We start from the raw sequence: 23,235 nt of genomic DNA, 5'->3' as shown, positions 1-23,235 counted from the left end.
AGACGGTTTATTAAAACCGTATGTACAACAGAGGCTGTAGTTACATATTAATAACAAAGCAATACGGGCCTAAGATATCCAATTCCTTTAGTCACCTAGGGTTGCCCATTTCAGTATCACATAGATACTGGATCCTCATTAAAGAATTTTACAACATATCCTAAGTATAGGTTATACAACCCGACAAATCAATATAAGCCTAGAGACCTAATTCTTTCAGAGTCATGTGATTTAAGGTCACTGGAATCTAATTCAACGTTTTAAAAACCAACAAAACAGGGGACCCCTGGGTGGCTCAGCGGTTTGGCGCCTGCCTTAGGCCCAGGGCGTGATCCTGTGGTCCCGGGATCGGGTCCCGCGTCGGGCTCCCTGCATGGAGCCTGCTTCTCCCTCTATCTCTCTATCATAAATAAATAAATAAATAAATAAATAAATAAATAATAGATAGGTAGATAGATAGATAAATAAATATTAAAAAAACAACAACAAGACGAGAACAAAAGCACATCTCACTAGTGTCCTACCCACAGGAAGGTTCTACTGTATCGCGTCCTCAAGGCAGACAGGAGCCTAAAACCCCATCTCTCCTGCCTCCGAGAGCATCTGCTTCAAGTCCTAGAACCCCAGACCGGGCCCTACTCCTCTGAGTTACCTTGTGTAAAACACATTCTCACTCAAAATGCAAGTTTTCATAGGCCTGACAAAAAATGAAACAAAATCAGCGATATCGTCAGCTGGTGTAAAGGTAATAAGCTGTGATACACGTCTGATTAACAGCATCACCAAAAGAATGAATGAAACTTGGACTCCTATGTGTTTACAGCATCACTTAGATTTCAGAGCTTGGAAATTGAGGAAAGTGGGATTAATAGACCTGGTCATACTGTTTGCCTAAGGTCTTATTTAAAGTATGATTATACATATGATTTATAACATGCCTTTTTTTTTTAAGATTTTACTTATTTATTCATGAGAGACACAGAGAGAGAGAGAGAGGCAGAGACGCAGGCAGAGGGAGAAGCAGGCTCCATGCAGGGAGCCCGACGTGGGGACTCGATCCTGGGACCCCGGGGTCACGCCCTGGGCTGAAGGCCACGCTCAACCGCTGAGCCGGGCTGCCCATGGCTTTCTGGGGTGACTGCTTGGACTCCACCCCGACCCCCAGCTCCACGCCGTCAGTGTCTTCACGGGGTCCACGCAGCCGAAGCTGATAAGAGCACCACGCCAACACCACTTGGGATGAGGCCAACTCAACGAGGAAGGAGAGGAGGAGGGTACAAGGGGAAAAGACGACAAGACCATGAGAAGGAGGCCGCTTTAACCACCACATTCATGCTCCCGGAACTCCAGGCCTAAGCCATCCAGGACAGGACCACCTGCACCATGTGCCGCCTTAAACTCCGAGGAAAGGAGTGTTTTTGCTCCTGGGTGCACTAGTCCCACTCCCGGAGCCCAACGGGCACGTGCGGCAGGAGCTGCCATATGACACCATATGTCATAGGTGTCCATATGACCTGATGGACAGAGCACAGGAACACTCCCATCCGACAGCACTGCTCCAGAACTTTTACAATGTCAGCGGAACGCTCGGGATAACAGAAACGTCCCCGAATAAAAGCAGGTGGAAAAATAAAAAAAATTAAAAAAATAAATTAAAAAAAAGCAGGTGGAACGCTGGAAGGGAGGGTATCTAAGGTCCCCTTTTCACTGAAGCGAGAGTCTCGTCCCCATGAAGCCTCCGGGGCAACGTAAGCCTCCTCGGCCACACGGTCTGCGGGTCCCCCTCTCGCACACGGTTTTATTTGGAGCATCCTGTAACTCGCACCTGGAGAACTCCGGCAGGGATCTTCCATGGGCTTCCTCAAGAAGCTGACCCTGAGATGACAGCTTGGGGGTAAGTCCCCAGTGCTGAGGGGGTGGGGGAGCACAGCGAGCAAGAAGGAAGCCAGCAAAGGCTGTCCCAGGGAACAGACGTGCACTCTTTGTGCTACAATATTTACAATATTGTAAGAATACAGTACGTAGCACGCAGGACACCTATAAGTGCTAATCGACTGTCACTGCTAAGGCTGCTGGTCCACAGGCTCTTAGCAGTTAAGTTTTTGGAGAATCAAAATTTAACACCATTTTTTAACGGGGTGGGGAGGCAACCCTACATCGTTCAAGGGTCAACTGCTCTAAAATACCTATGTATCATTTTACTCTCAGGAAATATCAAATACGTCAGAAAAACTTCAAATATCAAATACAAATAGAAAAACTTCAAATTGCTTGACCTATAAACTTTTTTATGTCCGACAATTATTCATTAATAATTGACCCGGGGGGATCCCTCGGTGGCTCAGCGGTTTGGCGCCTGCCTTCAGCCCAGGGCGCGATCCTGGAGTCGCGGGATCGAGTCCCACATCGGGCTCCTTGCATGGAGCCTGCTTCTCCCTCTGCCTGTGTCTCCGCCTCTCTCTCTATGTGTCTATCATGAATAAATAAATAAATCTTTAAAAAAAATAATAATAATTGACCGGGTAAGACTGAATAGAAGGTCGGATTATCAAAACACGTATACGCTTCTTTCAATCAGATTTTCATTTTTTAAATACATCATTTAACTTGCAAAGTTATACAACGTATCACTATCGTCTATACCTCCTTTACCTCCTTTGGAAAGAAACATCCTGCACATTAAACTTTCCATTCACCCGATAGAAGGTATGCAGCGTATTCTGGTACAACTTTTCTTTCATTGGGTAAAAGGGAATCGCCTCCAAACATCTTAATAAGCAGCCCTACTACGTAATCTTCCTTGTGAATACAGAGCAGGTAAAAAATGAGATAATACCTGATTTATTGAGGGTAATTCCAGTTGTATACAGGAAATTGTCCACTTTCAAAAACTGTTGTAGGACTGTGAGATAGCCTGTTACGTTGTTAATGTGGTGGTTGTTGGGTAGTTTAATTAAGGCTTTTGAAAACTGAACACTTGGTTGAGATTTGGCATCTGGAAAAAAGGAAACTTCATTAACAAACAGACAAATGCGTATTAAGCAGAGCATCATTGCTTTAGGACGCCTTCACATCTCATAAGTATCATCTTAGATTCAGAACGGAAATAAATAAGAAATCCTCCTTCCTTTAGATCCCACAAGGAACCTTTACCCGAGAAACCGCTTCATGCTCCTGCACAGAACTTCCCCCTTTTTTGGGGTGTCCCAGTAGGAAACCACATACTGACGTCAGCCCGATGGTTCACTGGGGTCTCATTTCTGTCACAGGAGTCGAGTTAACGGCGCCTGCCAGAAAGGGCTGCAACCGACCAAAAACGGCAGGTATTCGATCCATAAATGTTATTTCACGTTAGTAACGTCAACCATCCTTTAATTGAACTCGGTGAGCATACTGATGCTTCCATAATCAATGCATTCTGAACAATTCAGGGCCAACTCTCAAATCATTAAAACTTATCAAAAACATCAACTATTGCTTTGAACCTAAGGTCACTTACTGATAAAGACAGAAGCAAAAAAAAGAAAAAGAAAAAAAGACAGAAGCAATCAGTTAAATTATTAGAATTTTAAATGTAAAGTTTCTAGTTACTGGACAACACATGATAAATGAAACATAAGATAATTTCTCAAAATCAGCGTATAGTTTACATACGAAGCTAGAAAAATAATACCTGGGAAATAAGGGCTGTAAATAGAAACAACCCATTTATATTTTTCTTGTTTGATTAAACTGTTTGAGGCTATAATCTTATACCTTCCAACCCATCGCTTTACAGATACCAACTATACCTGATCCTTTTAAAACAGGTGTCCTGAGTTTCACATTAATAGAGGCTGAGACAGGGATCCCTGGGTGGCGCAGCGGTTTGGCGCCTGCCTTTGGCCCAGGGCGCGATCCTGGAGACCTGGGATCGAATCCCACATCAGGCTCCCGGTGCATGGAGCCTGCTTCTCCCTCTGCCTGTGTCTCTGCCTCTCTCTCTCTCTCTCTGTGACTATCATAAATAAATTAAAAAAAAAAAAATTAAAAAAAATAAAAAAATAAAAAAATAAACAGATCTATTTAAAAAAAAAAATAATAGAGGCTGAGACATGAAAACGGAATGTAATTCCTGACCTTTCACTGGAATGGGAAAAAAAAAAAAAAGTCAGTGGACAAAACTGGAAGTGGATGGTTAAATTATCCCATCAACATTAATTTCGCTGCCACGGCCTTTTAATATCCCTATTCTTAGGCATTGCTTGCTTAAGTCCTGAGAGGTAAAAGGCCACGACACGTGCAACTTCCCTCCAAATGGTTCAGGAAAAAAACAAACAGAGCCGAAGCACACCCAGAGCACGGATACACACGGTAAAGCAGATGGGATCAAGTGTTCTCAACGGGGGAATCGGAGTAGAGGGTCTACAGGGGTGACTGGTCTCTTATTCTTGCAACTTTTCTGTATTTTGAAATTATTTCTGTATTTGAAGCCATTTCAGATACAAAGTCAAAAACTTAAAAAAAAAAAAAATATATATATATATATATTATGTGCCTTAATTGTGCCGAAGCCCCCGATTTCTTAACAATGGAAAACACGTACACTAAGTGAAACGTGTGGCTAAGTTTCCCTAAGGTTCTGTACGTTCCTGAGGTTTCTGATGTCTCCTGCTCACTTCACCACAAATACACTCAAAACCTAACGCATTTTTCATCGTGCAAACCCGACACCTTTCTGGTCAAATCCTGGAAGAAAACATATAAACACTTTAGGGAAGATGAGGGATTGGGAAGGGGGTTTCCTGCGGGTAGACGGCCCTGCACAAACAGCCCGTCCGCGGCGTGGCTTCCCCCGGGCTCATCTCCCAGGGAGACGAGGCGGGAGGAGGAGGGGACTTGTGAGACCTCAAGAGGACGCACCTCCCCGACAGGTGTCCCCTGTGGCCTCGCGAAATGCAGAGGGCGGCACGTGCACACGTGCGTACCCGCCTGTTTCATATATTCTGGGGGAATCACAGTTGGAAATGGGCTTCGAAGAGGACAGCTCGGGAAGGGGAATGACTCAAAACCGAAACAGACTGCAAGGGGGCGGGGGGGGGGGTTTCCACCAAGGCCCAGCGGCTTGGCCCGCAGCCTCCCCTGCAGCCAGGGGCTGCCTCCTCCTCGGGGCTCCAGGCCCCGGCCCCGGCCCCGACGGCCACCGCCCAGCACGCCCAGCGGCTCCAGGTTCCGTTAAACGCATTAGGCTTCTAGAGCAGGGCAGTCGGTTCCTGTCTTCAGGAAATGACTCCAAAATTAAGCATGCCCAAGTCTAATTTTTTCCATGGGATAAAGTTTTTTAATACTTTTTTTTTTAACTTTTTTGAAACTTTAGAAATAAACGAGATAGCTTCTGAGCACGAGCCTTCCCAAGCAAGTCTTTTGGCCACGACGCTTACTGGACTCCACTTCGAACATTTTCTGCCTCTACCGGTCATTCCTACTATGCTTTAGGCCTAACCATTAATTCCCCAATACAAAAAAAAAAAAAAAAAGAAAAGAAAAGAAAAAAGAGAAATCGTGGCCATCTGTAGAGGTTTTATACAAAGTGCAGTAAGAGTGACACGATGCTAGGGCCCCCCTAAGGACCACCGAGGGGGGCTGCGGCTCTTTCTCGTGGCTCGTAAAGCCAAACGGGAGGCGCGGCCTGAGCCGGACCCCAGGTAAGGCCCCGCTGCCCTCCCTGCGGGCCGTGCAGGGCTGTGCAGGGCTGTGCAGGGCAGGCAAGTCCCACCTGCTGAGCAGACACCTCGAGGTCTCGGGCCTCGGCCACTCGGGCGGCAGGTCTAATGCCAGAGGCAGGGACGTGGTGGCCGCAAATCCGAGCGCCCCAAAGTTTTCCCAACCTCGGTCACCTCTAGAGCCCTGGGAGCCGTGTGGTTTGGAAAGAAGCTGAAGCTGAGCATCTCTGCGACGTGTCCAAAAGCCAAACGTTCCCATTCAGGCAGGGGTGGGAGGTGGCGGTGCCCCAACGGCAAAGAGCGATCCCCGCGACACAAAGCCCCGTCCCCACCCCTTCAGACCGGCTTACAGCGGGGCCACCCAGCCCTGACCACTTGGGGTTTTCTCCGCGTCGTACCCAACACGGACTCGTTCCTGAAGCAGGACAGTCCCGCAACCGAAGGGCTCGCCACGGTCACCCGAAGGTCTTCCTTCCGCGCCCAGGAGTGTCGCACTTACCCGCTAGTTTTCCGGTGATTAAGACGGTGTCTTCAAACAGCCATATGTTTGCTTGGCTTTGCGGGAACAGTGAAAGAGTCACTGATGAATATACTGCAAAACAGAGCACAGTTGGAGTGTTTTACCAAGTGTGGGGGGCGCTGGGTTCAGAATGGTCTGTTCCGCAGCTCGAGAAGTGGGGGCAGGGGAACCTACAGAAACAAGGAAAAACAGGGGTAAAGTATGACAGGGGAGGAAAGGGGGGATACCACAAAGTGAGAACGAAAGGTCAGCCATCGCTCTTTTCTTTTACTAATTGTATTTCACTATTTTCTTTTACTAATTGCATTTTCCAGTAGTTGATAGCAAAGTGACTAACGATGTTCTCTAACCCCAGATATATATGGTCGGGTTAAATGCTCGAATAATCCTGAATAATCCTCTATTTCCTCCATAGTATAGCATGTATAGTATAGTATGATGTAGACAGTACTACATATACTATACTTGGTATTTCTTTCTAATGATTTAAAAAATAATCTTGGGGAAAGCCTGGGTGGCTCAGCGGTTGAGCGGGGTCCCCGGGGTCCCAGGATCGAGTCCAGTGTCGGGCTCCCTGCATGGAGCCTGCTTCTCCCTCTGCCTCTGCCTCTCTCTCTCTGTGTCTCTCATGAATAAATAAATAAAATCTTAAAACATAATAATAATCATCTTGGCTCCACAATCCAAGGCTCCCTGAGACAGACACCACATCCCGGGTTGGCTCTGTCAAACGTCCTGCCGGAGGGTGCACTGGTCTTCATCACGCAGCAGGTGTGCAGGCTCCGCGTTGGCCCAGCGGGAGAACAGGTTAACCCAGAGCGGGACAAAGGGTCCCGGCGACCACAGGAGGCCAGATGTGCCCCCAGAAAGAGGCACCCTCTGGGACCGGGGGGCTGACCTGGAATCACGAAATTATTTCAAGATTCATGAGCAAGAACAGATCATCTGAACTTACTACACGTGGGCTCTCGCTTGCTGGCTCTCCTCCATGCGACGGACGCCTTTAGACTTATTAGCAAGAAATTAACAGAACAAGTGGGTCTTGACCTTAGGACAGGGTAAGACCCACTTGCACGGGAATACTTTCACGCTTCAAGATCCTGCAAAGGGCTGTGAAGGAAACGTGGAAGAGAGGACAAGACACAAAAAGATACGCAGGGACGTATAATGAAATACCCCCTCTTCCTTCAAGGGGCAAAGAGGGCTGCCGAAGCGAAGCGTAATTTCAATTCAGGATGCGTTAGGGAGCCGGGAGGGAGGGAGGCAGTGGCTCGGGCCTCGGGAGGAGGGTCACGAGCGCCCTGTCCCACGCGCGGCCACTCTCTCCGTCACACGTAGCGTAAAGGGGGGCAGCCCTGACGGCCTAAGGTTACTAACCCTACAGAGAATCTTCTGAACCCCAGTAAAACGTACCCGTAGATTTCCCCTCACTGACAAAATGTGCCTCATCATAAAGGGAATAAATGTCCACTCTGGAAAAGTTGAGACGTACAGACAAGAACGCAAAGATAGGGATAGTCGTCACAACCCCAGCACAAAGACAATCTTTATTAAATACATCAGTATATGTTTTTCCTGGATTTTTTCCTGTGATTTTTTTTTAAATAGTCACACTATTATATACAGATATTATCTTAAATGAAAACGGGTGAAAATATCTGCGCATAATATGGTGTCCCTCAATAGAAACTTTTCCTAACATTTGCATGGTCACATACTTCATTTTCTTAAGTATCAAGACTTACTGAACCACTATACTAATATATATATATATTATATATAAAGATTTTATTTATTTATTCATGAAAGACACACAGAGAGAGGCAGAGACGCAGGCAGAGGGAGAAGCAGGCTCCATGCAGGGAGCCTGACGCGGGACTCGATCCCGGGTCTCCAGGGTCACGCCCTGGGCTGAAGGCGGCGCCACCCGGGCCACCCTATACTAATATATATTTAGTGTTTTCATTTTCGCTGTTATGGCAAAAAAAATAATAATATTTGAATCAACATCTTTGTGTACGAATATGTGTCAATTCTAATTATTTGTCGATCTGATTTTAGGACAGAGCCCCAGCAGTGGAATACTGGTCAATGGTCATGAAGATTCTGAAGGCTTCGGACACACATATCTCTGATTGTTCTCCAGGTGCTTTTGCTGACTTGTACTCCCACCAACCCGGCTTGAGAATGCCCATCATACCTCACTTTGTCAATACCGAGTATGTTCAACTTTTCTTAAACTTTTCTAAGGTGAAAAAACTCTAAGAAATAGGTATGTCGGGCAGCCCAGGTGGCTCAGTGGTTTAGCACCGCCTTCAGCCCAGAGTGTGATCCTGGAGACGCGGGATCGAGTCCCACGTCGGGCTCCCTACACGGAGCCTGCTTCTCCCTTTGCCTGTGTCTCTGCCTCTCTCTCTCTCTCTCTCTGTGTCTCTATGAATAAAAAAAAAAAAAAAAAAATCTTTAAAAAAAAAAAAGAAATAGGTATGCCTTTAGTGTACAAATCTGAGACTGTTAGGAAAATAAAACGTTTTGTCACGTTTAGTGACAAATCATTAGTTTTTTCTTGTTTTGAACATCGCCAGGCCGATTTTGTCCATTTATCTCATTTAGCCAGGGCGTTGGGTGTTTTTTCACTAATTTGTATGAATTATTTGCCTATTAAGAATATTACTCCAAGGGGGGCCTGGGTGGCTCAGTCGGTGAGGCATTCAACTCTTGGTGTGGCTCAGGTCGTGACCTCCGGGTCCTGAGATCGGGCCCCAGAGTGGACACCAAGGTCAGCATGGAACCTGCTTAGATTCTCTGTCTCTCTCCCTGCCCCTCCCCCTCCTCCTGTGTTCTCACTCTCAAATAAATAAGTAAATAAATAAATAAATAAATAATAAAATCTTTAGAAATATGTTACTCCTTATTGTTTCATATTTTTCCTTAGACATACTTCCTGAGATATAATTGACATGGAACTTATTAGCTTCAGGGGTACAACGTAACGATTCAATATTTGTATATGTGGCAACATGATCGCCACAGCGTCTAGTTAGCATCCACCACTATACGCAGGCACATTCTCCCCCCGTGATAAGAACCTCTAAGATCTACTCTCTTAGCAACTCCCAAATATACAGTATGGTGTTATTAACTATAGTCACCATGCTACACTGTACCTTTTTTTAAAAATAGTGAAATCTACTTTTTATGATCTCTTACATTGCTTTAAAGTTTAAGTAGACCATCCTAATAAAAAAAAAAACGTAGTTTTTATTTTTCTTATATTTAATATGATTTGATTTTCCACATTTGAACTCTATGAGCAATATATTTAGAATATAAATCCAAATTCATTTACTCCAAATAGTTAACCAAAATATCCTAACACTACTTACTGAATATTGAATTCAGCCTTTTCTCTCTGACTGATAATGGTACCTTATCATAGATTACATTTTCTAAAAAAAAAATATATATATATATATATTACATTTTCTTCTACATGCTACCATCTGATTTGTACCACAGTATCACAGAGTTTTAGTTGTGTAGCTATATAATATTTTAATTACTTGAAATGGCAAATCACCTCTAATAAATATTCTTTTAAAATTATTTCCAGGCATTTTTACACATTTATTCTCCACGGATTATCCTGCTACATTTTATTTTTTTTTAAATGCATTATCTATAAATTAGGAAGAATTGAAACTTTTACAAAATTTGGGTTTTCTAAAGAACTATAACATTTTGCCATTTATTTAGATTTTTAGTTCTTTTTTTAATTTTTTTATTTATTTATGATAGTCACAGAGAGAGAGAGGCAGAGACACAGGCAGAGGGAGAAGCAGGCTCCATGCACCTGGAGCCCGATGTGGGATTCGATCCCGGGTCTCCAGGATCGCGCCCTGGGCCAAAAGCAGGCGCCAAACCGCTGCGCCACCAAGGGATCCCTGTTAAGGTTTATCAGTAACATTTGGTCGTTTTATTTTCCCTAACACATGGTTATTTCACACTTTTTAAAGATTTCCCTGCATATTTTGTTTGTTCTTGTTCTGAGAGGCATTTCATGTCCCATAACTGGTAACTACTTCTGGGATATAAGAATGTGTACTGATTTGTACCAATGCTTATTCCACACTCAGTAATTCTGTCAAATTCCATTAATTTCGGGAGTTTTAAGATTCATGCTTTGTAATTCTCCAGGGATGTGATGATAACGGAAAATAGTAATGGTCTTGATTCTTTCTTTCTCATAGCCATTCCCCTTTTTTGGTCTGTTGATCTATTTTTGCTGATAAGAACTTGTATAATGTAAGATTATACGGACATCTGTGTTCAGCTTATTTTAGTAAGATCATCTCTAACATTTTACAGTTAAGTATGATTTTGAGATATTCGCATGTCAAGGAGATCTTTGTGGTCCTAGTTTTCACGGAGCTTTTTCTTAGGCACAGATGATGAACTCACGAGATGCACTTCAGACAGTTGTCGATGTTATCATCTGGCAGTTCCACTGGGATCTAATAGGGTGTGTAAAGTTAACAGAGTGACACATTTGGCATCCTTATAGTCCTGCAAAGAAGAAAGATCCTACTTGGTCTTAACAGAAAGCTATATTTAAATGTGGTGAGATTCTTTTTTTACTATTCTGTTAAGGATTTTTGTACTTAGAATATAAGTTAGATAGATTGGCCTACAGAGGAGCATTTGTGTATATGACAGAGAGAGGGCACATATGAGAGCATTTAATTTTGCACTACCTTTGTTAGGTCTCAGAATCAAGGCTGCACTGGTTTTATAAAATGATTTGGAGTACCTTTTTTTTTTTTTTTAATAGCCTTTGAATCAAGCTATTTTTACTCAGAACATTTTATCCATGGCTATTGGCCTACCTCATCTAAAAACAACATAGTCATTTATATGATCGCAAAATTGTTTACTAGGTTTTTTAAGATTATTATCATCCAATTTGATAGGGAACCAATTTGATCAAAACCAATTTGATATGGTTTAAAAGATTTTAGAGGGTGGCCTGGGTGGCTCAGCGGTTTAGCGTCTGCCTTCAGCCCAAGGTGTGATCCTGGAGTCCCAGGATCGAGACCCGTGTTGGGCTCCCTGCATGGAGCCTGCTTCTCCCTCTGCCTGTCTCTGCCTCTGTCTGTGTCTCTCATGAATAAATAAATAAAACCTTAAAAAAAAAAAAAGTTTAAAAAAAATAAAAATAAATGAAAGATTTTATATTTTTTCTTCTTGTACTTCCCTATTTGTTCAGATTAACGAGATACACACGTAATTTATTTTATCTCAAAGAACTAGCATTTTGTCAACGATCTCTTCTTTATATTTTCTAATTAATGCTCATCTGCTTTTATCTTTATTTCCTTTTTCCCATCTTACTTTTGGTTTCTTTCATTATTCTTCTAACTTTCATTTAATGAATAATTGTGCTTGATGTCTGTCTTTAAAAAAAAAAAAAAAAAAAAAAACTAAAGCATGGAAGACCACGAATTCACCTCAGACATATCCCCACTAGATTTCTGAGTCATGATTTTATTAAATCTTATTCACATGAAGCTTGGTTTACCTAGTTCACTTTTTCATTTTCTTTCTCATTCTAAACTTGAACGATGTCTCAAGAACTCAAATGTTTCCAATATGAAACCAAATAAAGCATCTAAATCCTAATTTAAAAATGAATTAACATAACTAAACATAATTTAAAAAAATTAACCATCACAATTTTTAAAAAAAGCAAGCAAGCAAGCAAGACTGACTACCTCATGTATCACACTTCCAATCAGCCAGACCTACATTCTAGGATTACAGATCTATGGTCTGTACCTCCCAATATCCAAGCAGTCTCCCTAAGTCCTATTAATTCTTATTTTTCCCTCAAATTTATTGAGCTATAGCTGACATGACAGTGTAAGTCTGAGGTGTGCATGATGATTTGATAAGTGTTTATCCCGTGAAATGATTACACAATAATTACCAATCCTTTCCTCAGTGAGTCTCTTGCACTCACCTTCTCTTCATGCCTCTCTCGCATCAGGCTCTCGTTACCGTCCACCAGGAGCACAAGCAGGGCTTTGGAGCAAGGCTCCCTGACTCCACCGTAGCCCTGCTTTTGGCCTAAATGTCATACACTGTGAAGTAAATCCAATTTCCAAACAACTTACAGTTTTTGCACTCAGGAATCTGTGATAACTGCCTTATTTTTCAGCACATAAATCTAAACTTTTTGTCTCCTCTTTTGAGAACATCCTTTGGTCATCTGGCCCAGCCTGCGTCTAACCCTCCGGCATGCCAAGGCCCCTCCGCCACCTGCAGACAAGCTTTGTCCCTGAGCAGAGCTCTTGCTCAGGATTCCTTCAAGCCTTTGTGGGGAGAAAAAAAAAAAAAAAAAAAAAAAAATCAGGGCCCCTGGCTGGCTCAGTGGGTGAGCATCTGCCTTCAGCTCAGGGCATGACCCCGGGGTCCTAGGATCGAGTCCCACATCAGGCTCTGCAGGGAGCCTGCTTCTCCCTCTGTCTGCATCTCTGCCTCTCTCTGTGTGTCTCTCATGAATAAATAAATAAATAAAATCTTTTTTTAAAAAATCATGTTTTCTTCAAACTGGCTGTCCTTCCAACGTCTCTGTATTGACTTCACATAGGTTTTCTCAGTTTCCGTTTACCAGAATGGAATGTTTGCCATTACATCTACCAGAATGTAAACTCCATTTACATTTAGTAAAGGCAAGACCCTACGTAAGTGCTTACTTGGCATTTTTCCAGTCTTCCAAGGCAGGGGAGTCAACACGTAGCCATCTTTGTGAGCGATAATGGTTAAGCTGAGCCCTAATTTGTAGGGTACTTTAATCAACACTGCTCCATTGTCCGTAGTTACTGCGGAGTTTGTTTTCGTGTAGTTCACAAACACTTCTACGACCGCCTGACTCAGGTACTGACGGCTGATGATGTCATTCACCTGCACTTTCAGCATAAAGACAGACACTGGAAGAGGAAAACAAGCCAGAAATGGCAGCGTGTTAGATCCCAGAATGCTGTGTGCTATCACTCAAGACATCCGAATAACAGCCCCAAACTGCTGATAAAATCTGGAAATCCATATATGTATGGATGGATTGCTAGGACGAGGTATAAAAACATCCCGACTAATTCATTATTCCTCCTAAAACTGAATAAGTAAAATTTGAATTTATTGTTAATAAGACAGTATTCCAATTTTTTTCTACCAATGAAAATTATAAAAATAAAAGGAAGCAGGGAATAAGGGGACCACAGAGGTTCTCTCTTCAGAAAAACACACTTTGACTTGGCCTCACTAATTTTAATGCTATCCATTAACGAACTCAAACTATAGTCCACGGTCCTAGAATAAAATGCAGTCTCCCCAAACCTAGTGCGTGGCTAGCTCCTTTATTTTGTGCTGTTGCCTGGAAAGCAAAGGGACGTGTTTCAAATGACAAGATATCAAAACGACATCGTTAAAATATCAAGAAGCCTTATCTGTTAAATAAACATAACAAAGTGTAGTAAGGTAAGAAATTGAGAACAATCAAAACCGACTTGTTTCTAACTTAAACCTCCAGCTTCACAGATCTTGATAACACGCTCGTGAGTTTCCCAACACTGAGGTCTTGTTATAAAAGAACTTGTGGGGATCCCTGGGTGGCGCAGCGGTTTGGTGCCTGCCTTTGGCCCAGGGCGCGATCCTGGAGACCCGGGATCGAATCCCACATCGGGCTCCTGGTGCATGGAGCCTGCTTCTCCCTCTGCCTGTGTCTCTGCCTCTCTCTCTCTCTCTCTCTCTGTGACTATCATAAATAAATAAAAAAAATAAAAAATAAAAAAATAAAAGAACTTGTGTCACCACGGAGATGCCTTTGCAGAGCCTGCATCACAACACCTTTGCCAAAGATGCCTTCTCTTGCACCATTAATGGTGCAAAAGCCATCCCTATAGACGTGACTTGGGGGCAGCTACTTCTCAAAGGCCCTTTGCTCCTCTGTAAAATCAGAACAGTCAACTACTTTGAGGTTGAAATGAAATCATGCAAATAATGTGCTCAGCACAGTGGTTGGTTGTCACTTAATATCATTATTAATAATGATAATCAGTCCGTAACTGGAGACCCTCTCAACACACATCAGAGGCATCAGTAAGGAATCACGAGGGCAGCCCGGGTGGTTCAGGGGTTTAGCGCCGCCTTCGGCCCAGGGCGTGATCCTGGAGACCCGAGATCAAGTCCCGCATTGGGCTCCCTGCATGGAGCCTGCTTCTCCCTCTGCCTGTGTCTCTGCCTCTCTCTGTGTGTCTTTCTTGAATAAATAAATAAAATCTTTTAAAAAATAAAAATAAAAATAAGGAATCACGGGGGGCGGGGGGAGGGACACCTGGGTGGCTCAGTCGGTTAAGGGTCTGACGCTTGGTTTCCGCCCAGGTCACGACCTCAGGGTCCTGAGATGGAGCCCTGCATCATTACTATTATTACTTTTTATAGATAAATTCAGGAGTATCAGGTATGCTAAGCCTTGGGCTTTAGCACCTGCTGTTCCTTAAATTATTTAGCTATTTTCTCATCATTTTGTAAGTTTAGCCCATTGCTCAAAAAAAAAAAAAAATGTTCGTAACACTTAAAATCAAAATATGAAGAAGGACTGGGGATAAACGCGTTCCTGATGCCAAGCCTCGCAGGTCTGTTATCACAAAAATCTCACTGTACCTGTGACACCTGTGATATCAAGTCCGCTTTGCCAGTGAAAGCATGAGAATCCAGACGGGTCACGCGGACCCACCCAAGCCTCACACATGGTCGAGGCCTTGTCAGCCCTCAGTGTCCCTGCAAACGACTGCGAAGGCATCTTCAGGCCCTGCAACAGGGAGTCCTGGGGTCCCACTACTCAAGTCCATTCACGGAATACAGCGTTGCAGCTGCTGAGCAAGGCTTGCGTGACACCAAGTACACAGGACAAAAGGGCGCTTGTTCCCCAAGGCACAGGCTCAGGCTAACCCGCGGCCTCACACTCCAGTGGGAAACGCAACTGGGGTGAGCGCATCGGTAAATGAGAGGTAGTACTCCATGCCCCACGACGGCTGCCCGGGGCCCAGCTGTGCGGTGGGACGGCCAGCAGCTGCCCCTTCAAAACCAGTCCCCCAGCCATACAGCCCCTGCCCCGGGATGAGGCCAGCAAAGGGGCCCGGGAGCCGCCAGGAGGTACCCCTGTCCCTGGGCGCCCCGGCTGGTGCCTTCGCAGGCCTGCGGGCTCCGGGGCTGCGGCCCGGCCTCTGCCGTGGGGGTCGCCTTCGGGGTCACGGTCAGGGTCACGGTCAGGGTCGCCGTCCAGTTCCTCCCCCCACCGCAGGCCCCGGCCCCCGCAGCCAGAGTCACACAGGGCAAGCACCTGTACCTGCACCCGCACCTGTGCCAGCACCAGCACCTGCACCTGCACCCGCACCCACACCTGCAGCCACACCTGTACCCGCACCTGCACCCTCATCTGCACCTGCACCCGCGCACCCACACCCGCAGCTGCACCTGCAGCAGTGTGGGGGCAGCCACACCCGCACCCACACCCGCACCTGTAGCCACACCTGTACCTGCACCCACACCCTCATCTGCACTTGCACCTGCACCCGCACCTGCAGCCACACCTGTACCCACACCCGCACCCTCATCTGCACCTGCACCTGCACCCACACCCACACCCACACCTGCAGCCACACCTGTACCCGCACCCACACCCTCATCCGCACCTGCACCCGCACCTGCACCTGCAGCGCCGCGGGGCTGCCGCAGCCACCAAAGGCCGCTTCCCGGCCCCGTCCTCCCCGGAGGCTGCGGAGGGAAGGGTGGGCTTGGAGCCAGGACAGGACCCGGGGGGGCGGCGCCCGAGGGCGCGGGCTTCATGTGGGCACCCCCCCCGCCCGCGGCCCGGCCGCCCGGCTCCACAGCACGCAGCAGCGGGAATCCTGAGCTACTCGTCTGCTCCGAACACCCGCTCCCGAAGTTCTCAGCCTCGCAGCCCAAGCCCGAGCGCAGCAACCGGAGCTAAGCGCCTGCGGCCACCCTGCGTACCCGCGGCCCCGTCCCGCAGGAGGGCCGGCGGCCGAGGCCTCCCGAGGGCGGCTGCTCCCGAATGTTCTCGGCGCCCTGTAAGCCCCAGTGGACGCTTCTGCTGCTCCTCGGCAGCCCCATGTGCGGGGCTCAAGTGGATGAGGAGTCGGCCGGTCAAACCCGGGGGCAAGTGCTCTGCAGAGGCCCGCCCAGGCCCGCACAGCACGGCGGCCCCGAAGCGACGCTGGCCCAGCGCGGGTCCCCCCACAGCGCCGGGCCCCGGGGCGGCCGGGAAGCAGAGGCCGCCCTGGCTCCGAGCGGGCAGACGAGGTGTCGTGCTCACGCTCGCGCCCCCAGGCCCGGTGCTGAAATGTGACGCGTGTTGTCCAGGGTCACCCCAAGACAGGCCCGCACCCCCGTCCCCGTTTTACGGCCGGGAAACCGGCTAATGCACAACTCGGGAAGCGTCGGGGCAGGTCACAGGCTCCTGCTACTCCAGGGCCCAAGCACTCCAGGGCCCCAGCCCGGGTGGAAAAGCCTCAGGCGGGGGTGCCGCAGGCCCTGGCCTCCCGGGGGGGTGCACCTGCCGCCCGCGTGGCCTTGCCCCCGCCCCCGCCCCCACCGGCTGTTGGGTCCCAGCCTGAGCAACAGCAGCAAAGCAGCATTTAGGACAACAGACACAGGGGCGCCCGGCGGCCCAGCCGTTGAGCTCCTGCCCCTGGCCCAGGGCGTGACCCCGGGGTCCCAGGATCGAGTCCCGCGTCGGGCTCCCTGCCTGGAGCCTTCTTCCCCCCCCTGCCTGGGTCTCTGCCTCTCTCTCTCTCTCTCTCTGTGCCTTTCATGCATAAATAAATAAAATCTTTGAAAAACAACAACAAAGACAAAAAGCCTCAGCGGGAGGCCTGCCCACTGCAATTCAAGGAGCCCGAACACTTCCCTTTCCTCCAAATGAAGGGAAAAGTCGTCCAGAACCGCCTGCCCGTGACTTAAAGAGGAGGCTGCTGAGTCCAGGAGGCAGACAGGGCTGGCGGCCAGAAGGTATCCACGTACACCCACCTCTTACCTCTCTGCCTCCGTGACGATCCGCACCCCCCCCCCCACCGCCCTGGCCCAGGCCTCTCCTCCAACAGAAACACTTCGGCGTTTAGATGGGGCAGATTCTGTGATTAAATATATAATCCTCAGCCACAGGGGCCCCGGCCTCCATGAGCCACCCACTCTCCACTGCACTCTGCAGCTTTCCGCGCACTTGGTATTTTCCCTGTCACTTAATTATAATCATTATGTGTCGCCCACATAATCTTCTTCTCAATATGTCACTGTTACTTTTTTTTTAAGGTTTTATTTATTTATTCATGAGAGACAGAGAGAGAGAGGCAGGGACACAGGCAGAGGGAGAAGCAGGCTCCATGCCGGGAACCCGATGCAGGACTTGAACCTGGGACCCTGGGGTCACGACTTGAGCCAAAGGCAGATGCTCCACCGCTCAGCCCCCGAGGGCTTTTAAGATTTTATTTATTTATTCATGAGAGACAGAGAGAGAGAGAGAGAGAGAGAGGCAGAGACACAGGCAGAGGGAGGAGCAGGCTCCATGCAGGGAGCCCGACGTGGGAATCGATCCCTGGTCTCCAGGATCGCGCCCTGGGCTGAAGGCAGGTGCTAGATTGCTGAGCCACCAGGGCTGCCCCCCCAGGGCTTTTAGGAGCGGTTCGGTATCAAATGATTCCAGCTGAACACCCAGCAAACACGTGATCTAGATGCTGAGAGAAACAAAGGAAAGCTAAAGTACCCGCGGATGAGGATGAGGATGAGGATGAGCACGGTGCTCGGGCCGCCGGGGAAAGTCTAACCCTCACACGCTCCAAACGCCCGTTAGGTAGTGAGAACCACAAAATCCAAGAGGCTGCTCCACACGTGCTCCTGGAAAAGCACGTTAGAACAAGACTGCATCGGGATCCCTGGGTGGCTCAGCGGTTTGGCGCCTGCCTTTGGCCCAGGGCGCGATCCTGGAGACACCTATTTTCACGTTTCTCCAGGACAAAACTAGCCCTGCTTCTTTTCCATTATATTTCAAGCATCTACAATGACTTCGTATGGAACGATCTTTTTTTTTTCTTTAAGGAATATCATGCTAAAAACCTGCTAGCTTTATGAAGAAGCTTTTGTAGACGGATCACAGATCAAATTTTATCTAGAAGAGACTCTAACGAATTTTAAGGTTTCAGTGAGGTTTATTATGCACGCTCATGAGAACTAGAAATGAAAAGCATAAAAATTAAAAAAAAGAAAAGCATAAAAATATACTGGGATGAAGTGGTTGGTGGGGGACGAGTGGAAATATTCACCTACGGGGTCACCTGGGGGCTCAGTCTGTTAGGCGTCTGCCTTGGGCTCGGGTCATGATCTCAGGGTCCTGGGATCGAGTCCTACATCGGGCTCCCTGCTTCTCCCTCTGTCCCTCCTCACCCAGCTCATCATGTTCTCTCTCTCAAATAAATAAAATCTTTAAAAAACACAAAATATTCACCTACATTGTCTCATCCATCAAATATTCATAGCCCACTTCGGGCTAGATCTGCACTAGCAGGTATTGGGGACACAAACATTAAAAAGACACAGTGTTGGGACGCCTGGGGGGCTCAAGGGTTGAGCATCTGCCTTCGGCTCAGGTCGTGACCCCGGGGTCCCGGGATCGAGTCCCACATCGGGTTTCCTGGGTGGAGCCTGCTGCTCCCTCTGCCTGTGTCTCTGCTTCTCTTTGTGCCTCTCAGATAAACCTCTTTAGATAAAATCTAAAAGAAAATAATAATAATATGTCCATCCTGAAAAGAGGTACCTGTACCCCCAGGTTCACTGCAGCATTATTCAGAATAGCCAAGATATGGGAAGAACCTAAATGCACAACAGTGGATGAATGAATCAAGAAAATATCTATACGTACAGTGGACTATTACTCGACCTTAAAAAAAGAAGGAAATCCTGCCGGTTGCTACAATACGGATGGACCTGGAGGATGTCATGCTAAGGGAAATAAGGCGGACACCGAAAGATAAATAACATTATGATCTCGCGTATACGTGGAATCCAGAATAATGAAGTTGATAGAAGCAGAGAGTAGGATGGTGATTGCCAGGCCTGAGGGGAGGTGGACGTGATGCTCAAAGTACAGTAAGTTCCAGTTTTATAAGATAAATAAGTTCTCAGGATTCGCTATCCAGCACAGTGCCTACTGCTAATGATGCTGTATTACATATTTAAAATCTGCCAAAAGGGTGAATCTCTAAGTGCTCTTACCACAAAAAAAAAAAAAAAAAAAAAAAAAAAATGACAATAATACTAATAATAGGGATGGGAAGAAACTTTGCAAGGTGATGAATATGCGTATGGCCTTGACGCTGGTGGTGGATTCACGGGTGTAAGCCCAAACGCGTGGAGTGTGTACATGGAACATACACAGCTTTTTAATGTGTCAGTCATACCTTGATAAAGGTGGTTTTTAAAAATATCCAAAAACGTGAATTTAATATTTACTTTAAAATCAGTTTGCACCATCATTTCTGAATGGGGACTATGTCAAACATTTTTAGTCCAGCGCCTGCCCATTCACTCTCTCCGGTTTTCCATAATCTGACTTTTTTGGTCCATTACAGTAGAGACTTTGTGGTGAGAACCCAGAAGATGACAAATTTCTGGCCACGGCCCAAGTCAGGCTTTGTTCATTCTTCACCATTTCCCTACAAGATACCCAGTCACAGAAATCTTAATTTAGAGCTGACCATGCAAATACTTTTAAGACATAAATGGAAAACATCCGGCCCCAAACTTAAAGGCCCGTGTATTTAAGACCTTCAGGAGAGACAGACGCAGTCGTCACGGTTGCCTGCGGATGAGTCTGAGGCCACAGTTCCCAGTGAGAGATACATGATCACACCGATTACAACCACAAATAACTATTAAAATTCCTTTTTCCTTTTAGAAATTAATACTTTGCCTTCCTCTTCGTAAGAATATTTAACTTGGAGATTTGGACTAGAGGATAATGCTGACGACGACGACGTAGCAAAACTTGCTAAATAAATATAAGGCAACTGTATTACAGCAAAGATCAAATGTAGAATTTTTACTCTTACTGTTACAAAGCGATACCGACTCTTTCTCCCAGGGTCCCCAGCACCATTTCCCTATTTTAATTGGAAGGGTCGAAAGTTGAGGAAAAAAGCAAGGACGACAAAGAAGCTTATAAAGACAAAGGACCATATTGTTCCATATTCTATAAAGCGGAGCGGAAGGGGCCAGGGCTGCAATGGTTTGGTCTTTACAGCTCTTCACATATGGACACACGGCCTTCTTCCTTTACAGGAACAAAAGAGGATCCCCGGGTGGCTCAGCGGTTGGGGATCGGCCTCCAGCCCAGGGCGTGACCCTGGGGACCCCGGATCGAGTCCCACGTCGGGCTCCCTGCAGGGAGCCTGCTTCTCCCTCTGCCTGTGTCTCTGCCTCTCTCTCTGTCTCTCATGAATAAATAAATAAAACCTTTAAAAATTAAAAAAAAAAAATAAAGGAACAAAAGACGGCTGAATTAAAACAAAACGAAACAAGCAAACCTCGCTAAAATAGAAAAGCCTCCTTTTCATCGCTTAAGTACCAGACTGGGTCCATGATTCTCAATGGCTCTGGAATTGAACAGAAAAAAAAAAAACAGAAACAAAAAACAAAAACAAAAAAAACAAAAACTGTTCCTGCTTGAAGCAGAAACAAATTCGTTTGCAGTAAATTAGTATTACAGAGAAAATGTCGAATCTAAGAAGGAATCAAAGAAAGAGAATAAGGACATTATCTCCAAAGGTGACACATGTTACAAAGCAAATAAAAAACACATTTTCTCCATTACGACCAGAGGCTTATTAAGTGAGTAGGAATCTCCAAAACGAGTGGCGTGGGTAACAGGAAAGAGTCCTTCTGACTTAAGAAGAAGCACACAGCGCGGGCGCCTGGGCGGGCGCCTGGGTGGCTCAGTCGGTTAAGCAGCCGACTCTTGATTTAGGGGCTCAGGTCCTGATCTCAGACTTGTGAGTCCAAACCCACTTGGAGCTTCATGCTGGGCAAGGGGCCTACTTAAAAAATAAAAAATAAGGGCAGCCCGGGGGGCTCAGCGGGTTAGCGCCGCCTTCAGCCCAGGGCGTGACCCTGAGGTCCCCGAATCGAGTCCCACGTCGGGCTCCCTGCATGGGGCCTGCTTCTCCCTCTGCCTGTGTCTCTGCCTCTCTCTCTCTGTCTATCATGAATAAATAAATAAATTCTACGGGCACCTGGACGGCTCAGTTAGTTCAACGTCTGACTCTTGAGTCGGGCTCAGGATATGACCTCGGGGCCCTGGGACCAAGCCCCCCTCGGGCTCCAGGGTCAGCAGGGAGTCTACGTGTGGAGTCTCGCCCTCTGCCCCTTCCCCACTCGCATGCATGCTCACGCTCACTCTCTCAAACAAACAAATCTTAAAAAACAAGAAAAAAAGGGGGGAAAAACAAGAAAAGCAATTATATAAAGATGAGGTTCCACCAATTATTACTCAACTTTACATCATCTGTTGGATAATACTCTCGTTAATTAATCACCAAGAAATCAAAATTGGAGTTGGAAATAAGACTGGAAACACGTAACAGAGATGAAAACAAAGCAAAAGCTGCTATCGGGGAGAAAAAAAAAAACCCATTTGGGAAAATAACGAAACATTTTTAATATAAATAGTATTTTGTGAAATCCACTGCACAAAGACTTGTGTGTCTTGGTGAATCGCTATTAAAAGGAATAAATATCCATGAGGAATCTTTGACTAGTTCGTGTTTTCCCCCGGGTGTGTCAAATATATTGACGAAGGCGCATGGGAGAAAGGGGGGCCCTGGAGAGCCATCGCTGCTGCCTGTCACCGACGTGGCGCCGGGAACTGTGCGGGCCGTGCGGGGTGTGCGAGGCGGGGCTCGGCGGCCGCTGGAGGTTCCCTTCGGTCGCTTCCCTCGGACGCACAGAGCCACAGCCTCCTCTGCCATTTAGCGGCTCAGCGTCAAGCACCCCAGGTGGTGGATCTCCGAAGCCTGGAGGGGACCAGCCGTCCAGGGAGAAAGGGAACCCACTCGGTGCTATGTATAAGCCGCCCGGAAAAGGATTCAGCCACCAAACTAAGAATATCCCCGAAACACCCCCCAGAAGTCCCTCCCCCCAGGCTCCCAGCCAGGATGCAGAAGCTGCAGAGGGCCCAGGACCGCCCCCTGGGCCGCCCAGCGCCAAGCCGGGGACCCGCAGCAGGAGAGAACGCACACGGCGTCCACGGCGCGGGCCCCCAGCCTGGGCTCCGGGTCCCCACCCGGCCCTGCCAACCGCCTGCAACGGGCCCTGGTCCTCGCTCCCGCAGGCCGGGTCTCCCGAGTGCGGCCCTGCGGGGCACCAGCGGGGCACCTGCGGGGACATGCAGGGCACCTGCAGGGCACCTGCGGAGCACCTGTAGGGGACCAGGGGGCACCTGCAGAGCACCTGCGGGGACCAGCGGGGCACCTGCAGAGCACCTGCAGGCTGCCGTGCACCCAGCTGCCCCCCCGGAGCACCTGTCTCTGCCGCTGCCCAGGGCTGCGGGGAGGAGCGTGCACGCAGGCCGGGCCCCAGTAGGGGACCACCCGCTCCAGGGCCACCATCACCCCGGGGCGGCCCCAGCACGGCCTGACACAGGAGGCACCAAACACCAGGATCTGGGCCCTCAGGTCCCGAAGTGCTCCCCGGGCCCCAACAGGCCCTCACGTCTCACGCAGGCACCACAGTGGCATCCGCGGACCTGGCGCGGCCCGGGACCCGGAAGATGCACGGTGCTCCCCTCCAGTCACAGGCAGGACATCACCGGGCGCGGGGGGCAGCGACTGCCCGACACCAAGCACAGGCGTGAAAACGGAGGAGCCCCGGGTCACTGTGCGGAGC

General features: G+C 47.6%; 1 protein-coding gene across 2 annotated transcripts in view; it reads right to left on the bottom strand.

The window, feature by feature from the left end:
• FAM171B (family with sequence similarity 171 member B) overlaps positions 1-23,235 on the bottom strand; it is a 59,841-nt gene that overhangs the window by 12,090 nt on the left and 24,516 nt on the right. For both annotated transcript variants that reach the window (XM_038585062.1, XM_038585063.1), the window contains exons 2-4: positions 12,978-13,211; positions 6,202-6,294; positions 2,837-2,995 (exon numbers count right to left, since the gene is read on the bottom strand). In XM_038585062.1, the coding sequence (XP_038440990.1) occupies positions 2,837-2,995; positions 6,202-6,294; positions 12,978-13,211 (486 nt within the window). The remainder of the gene's footprint in view (positions 1-2,836; positions 2,996-6,201; positions 6,295-12,977; positions 13,212-23,235) is intronic.

The sequence above is a fragment of the Canis lupus genome, chromosome 36 (genome assembly GCF_011100685.1).
Source record: "Canis lupus familiaris isolate Mischka breed German Shepherd chromosome 36, alternate assembly UU_Cfam_GSD_1.0, whole genome shotgun sequence".
Taxonomy (NCBI): domain Eukaryota; kingdom Metazoa; phylum Chordata; class Mammalia; order Carnivora; family Canidae; genus Canis; species Canis lupus.
This window is presented reverse-complemented; position numbering and strand designations above follow the sequence as displayed.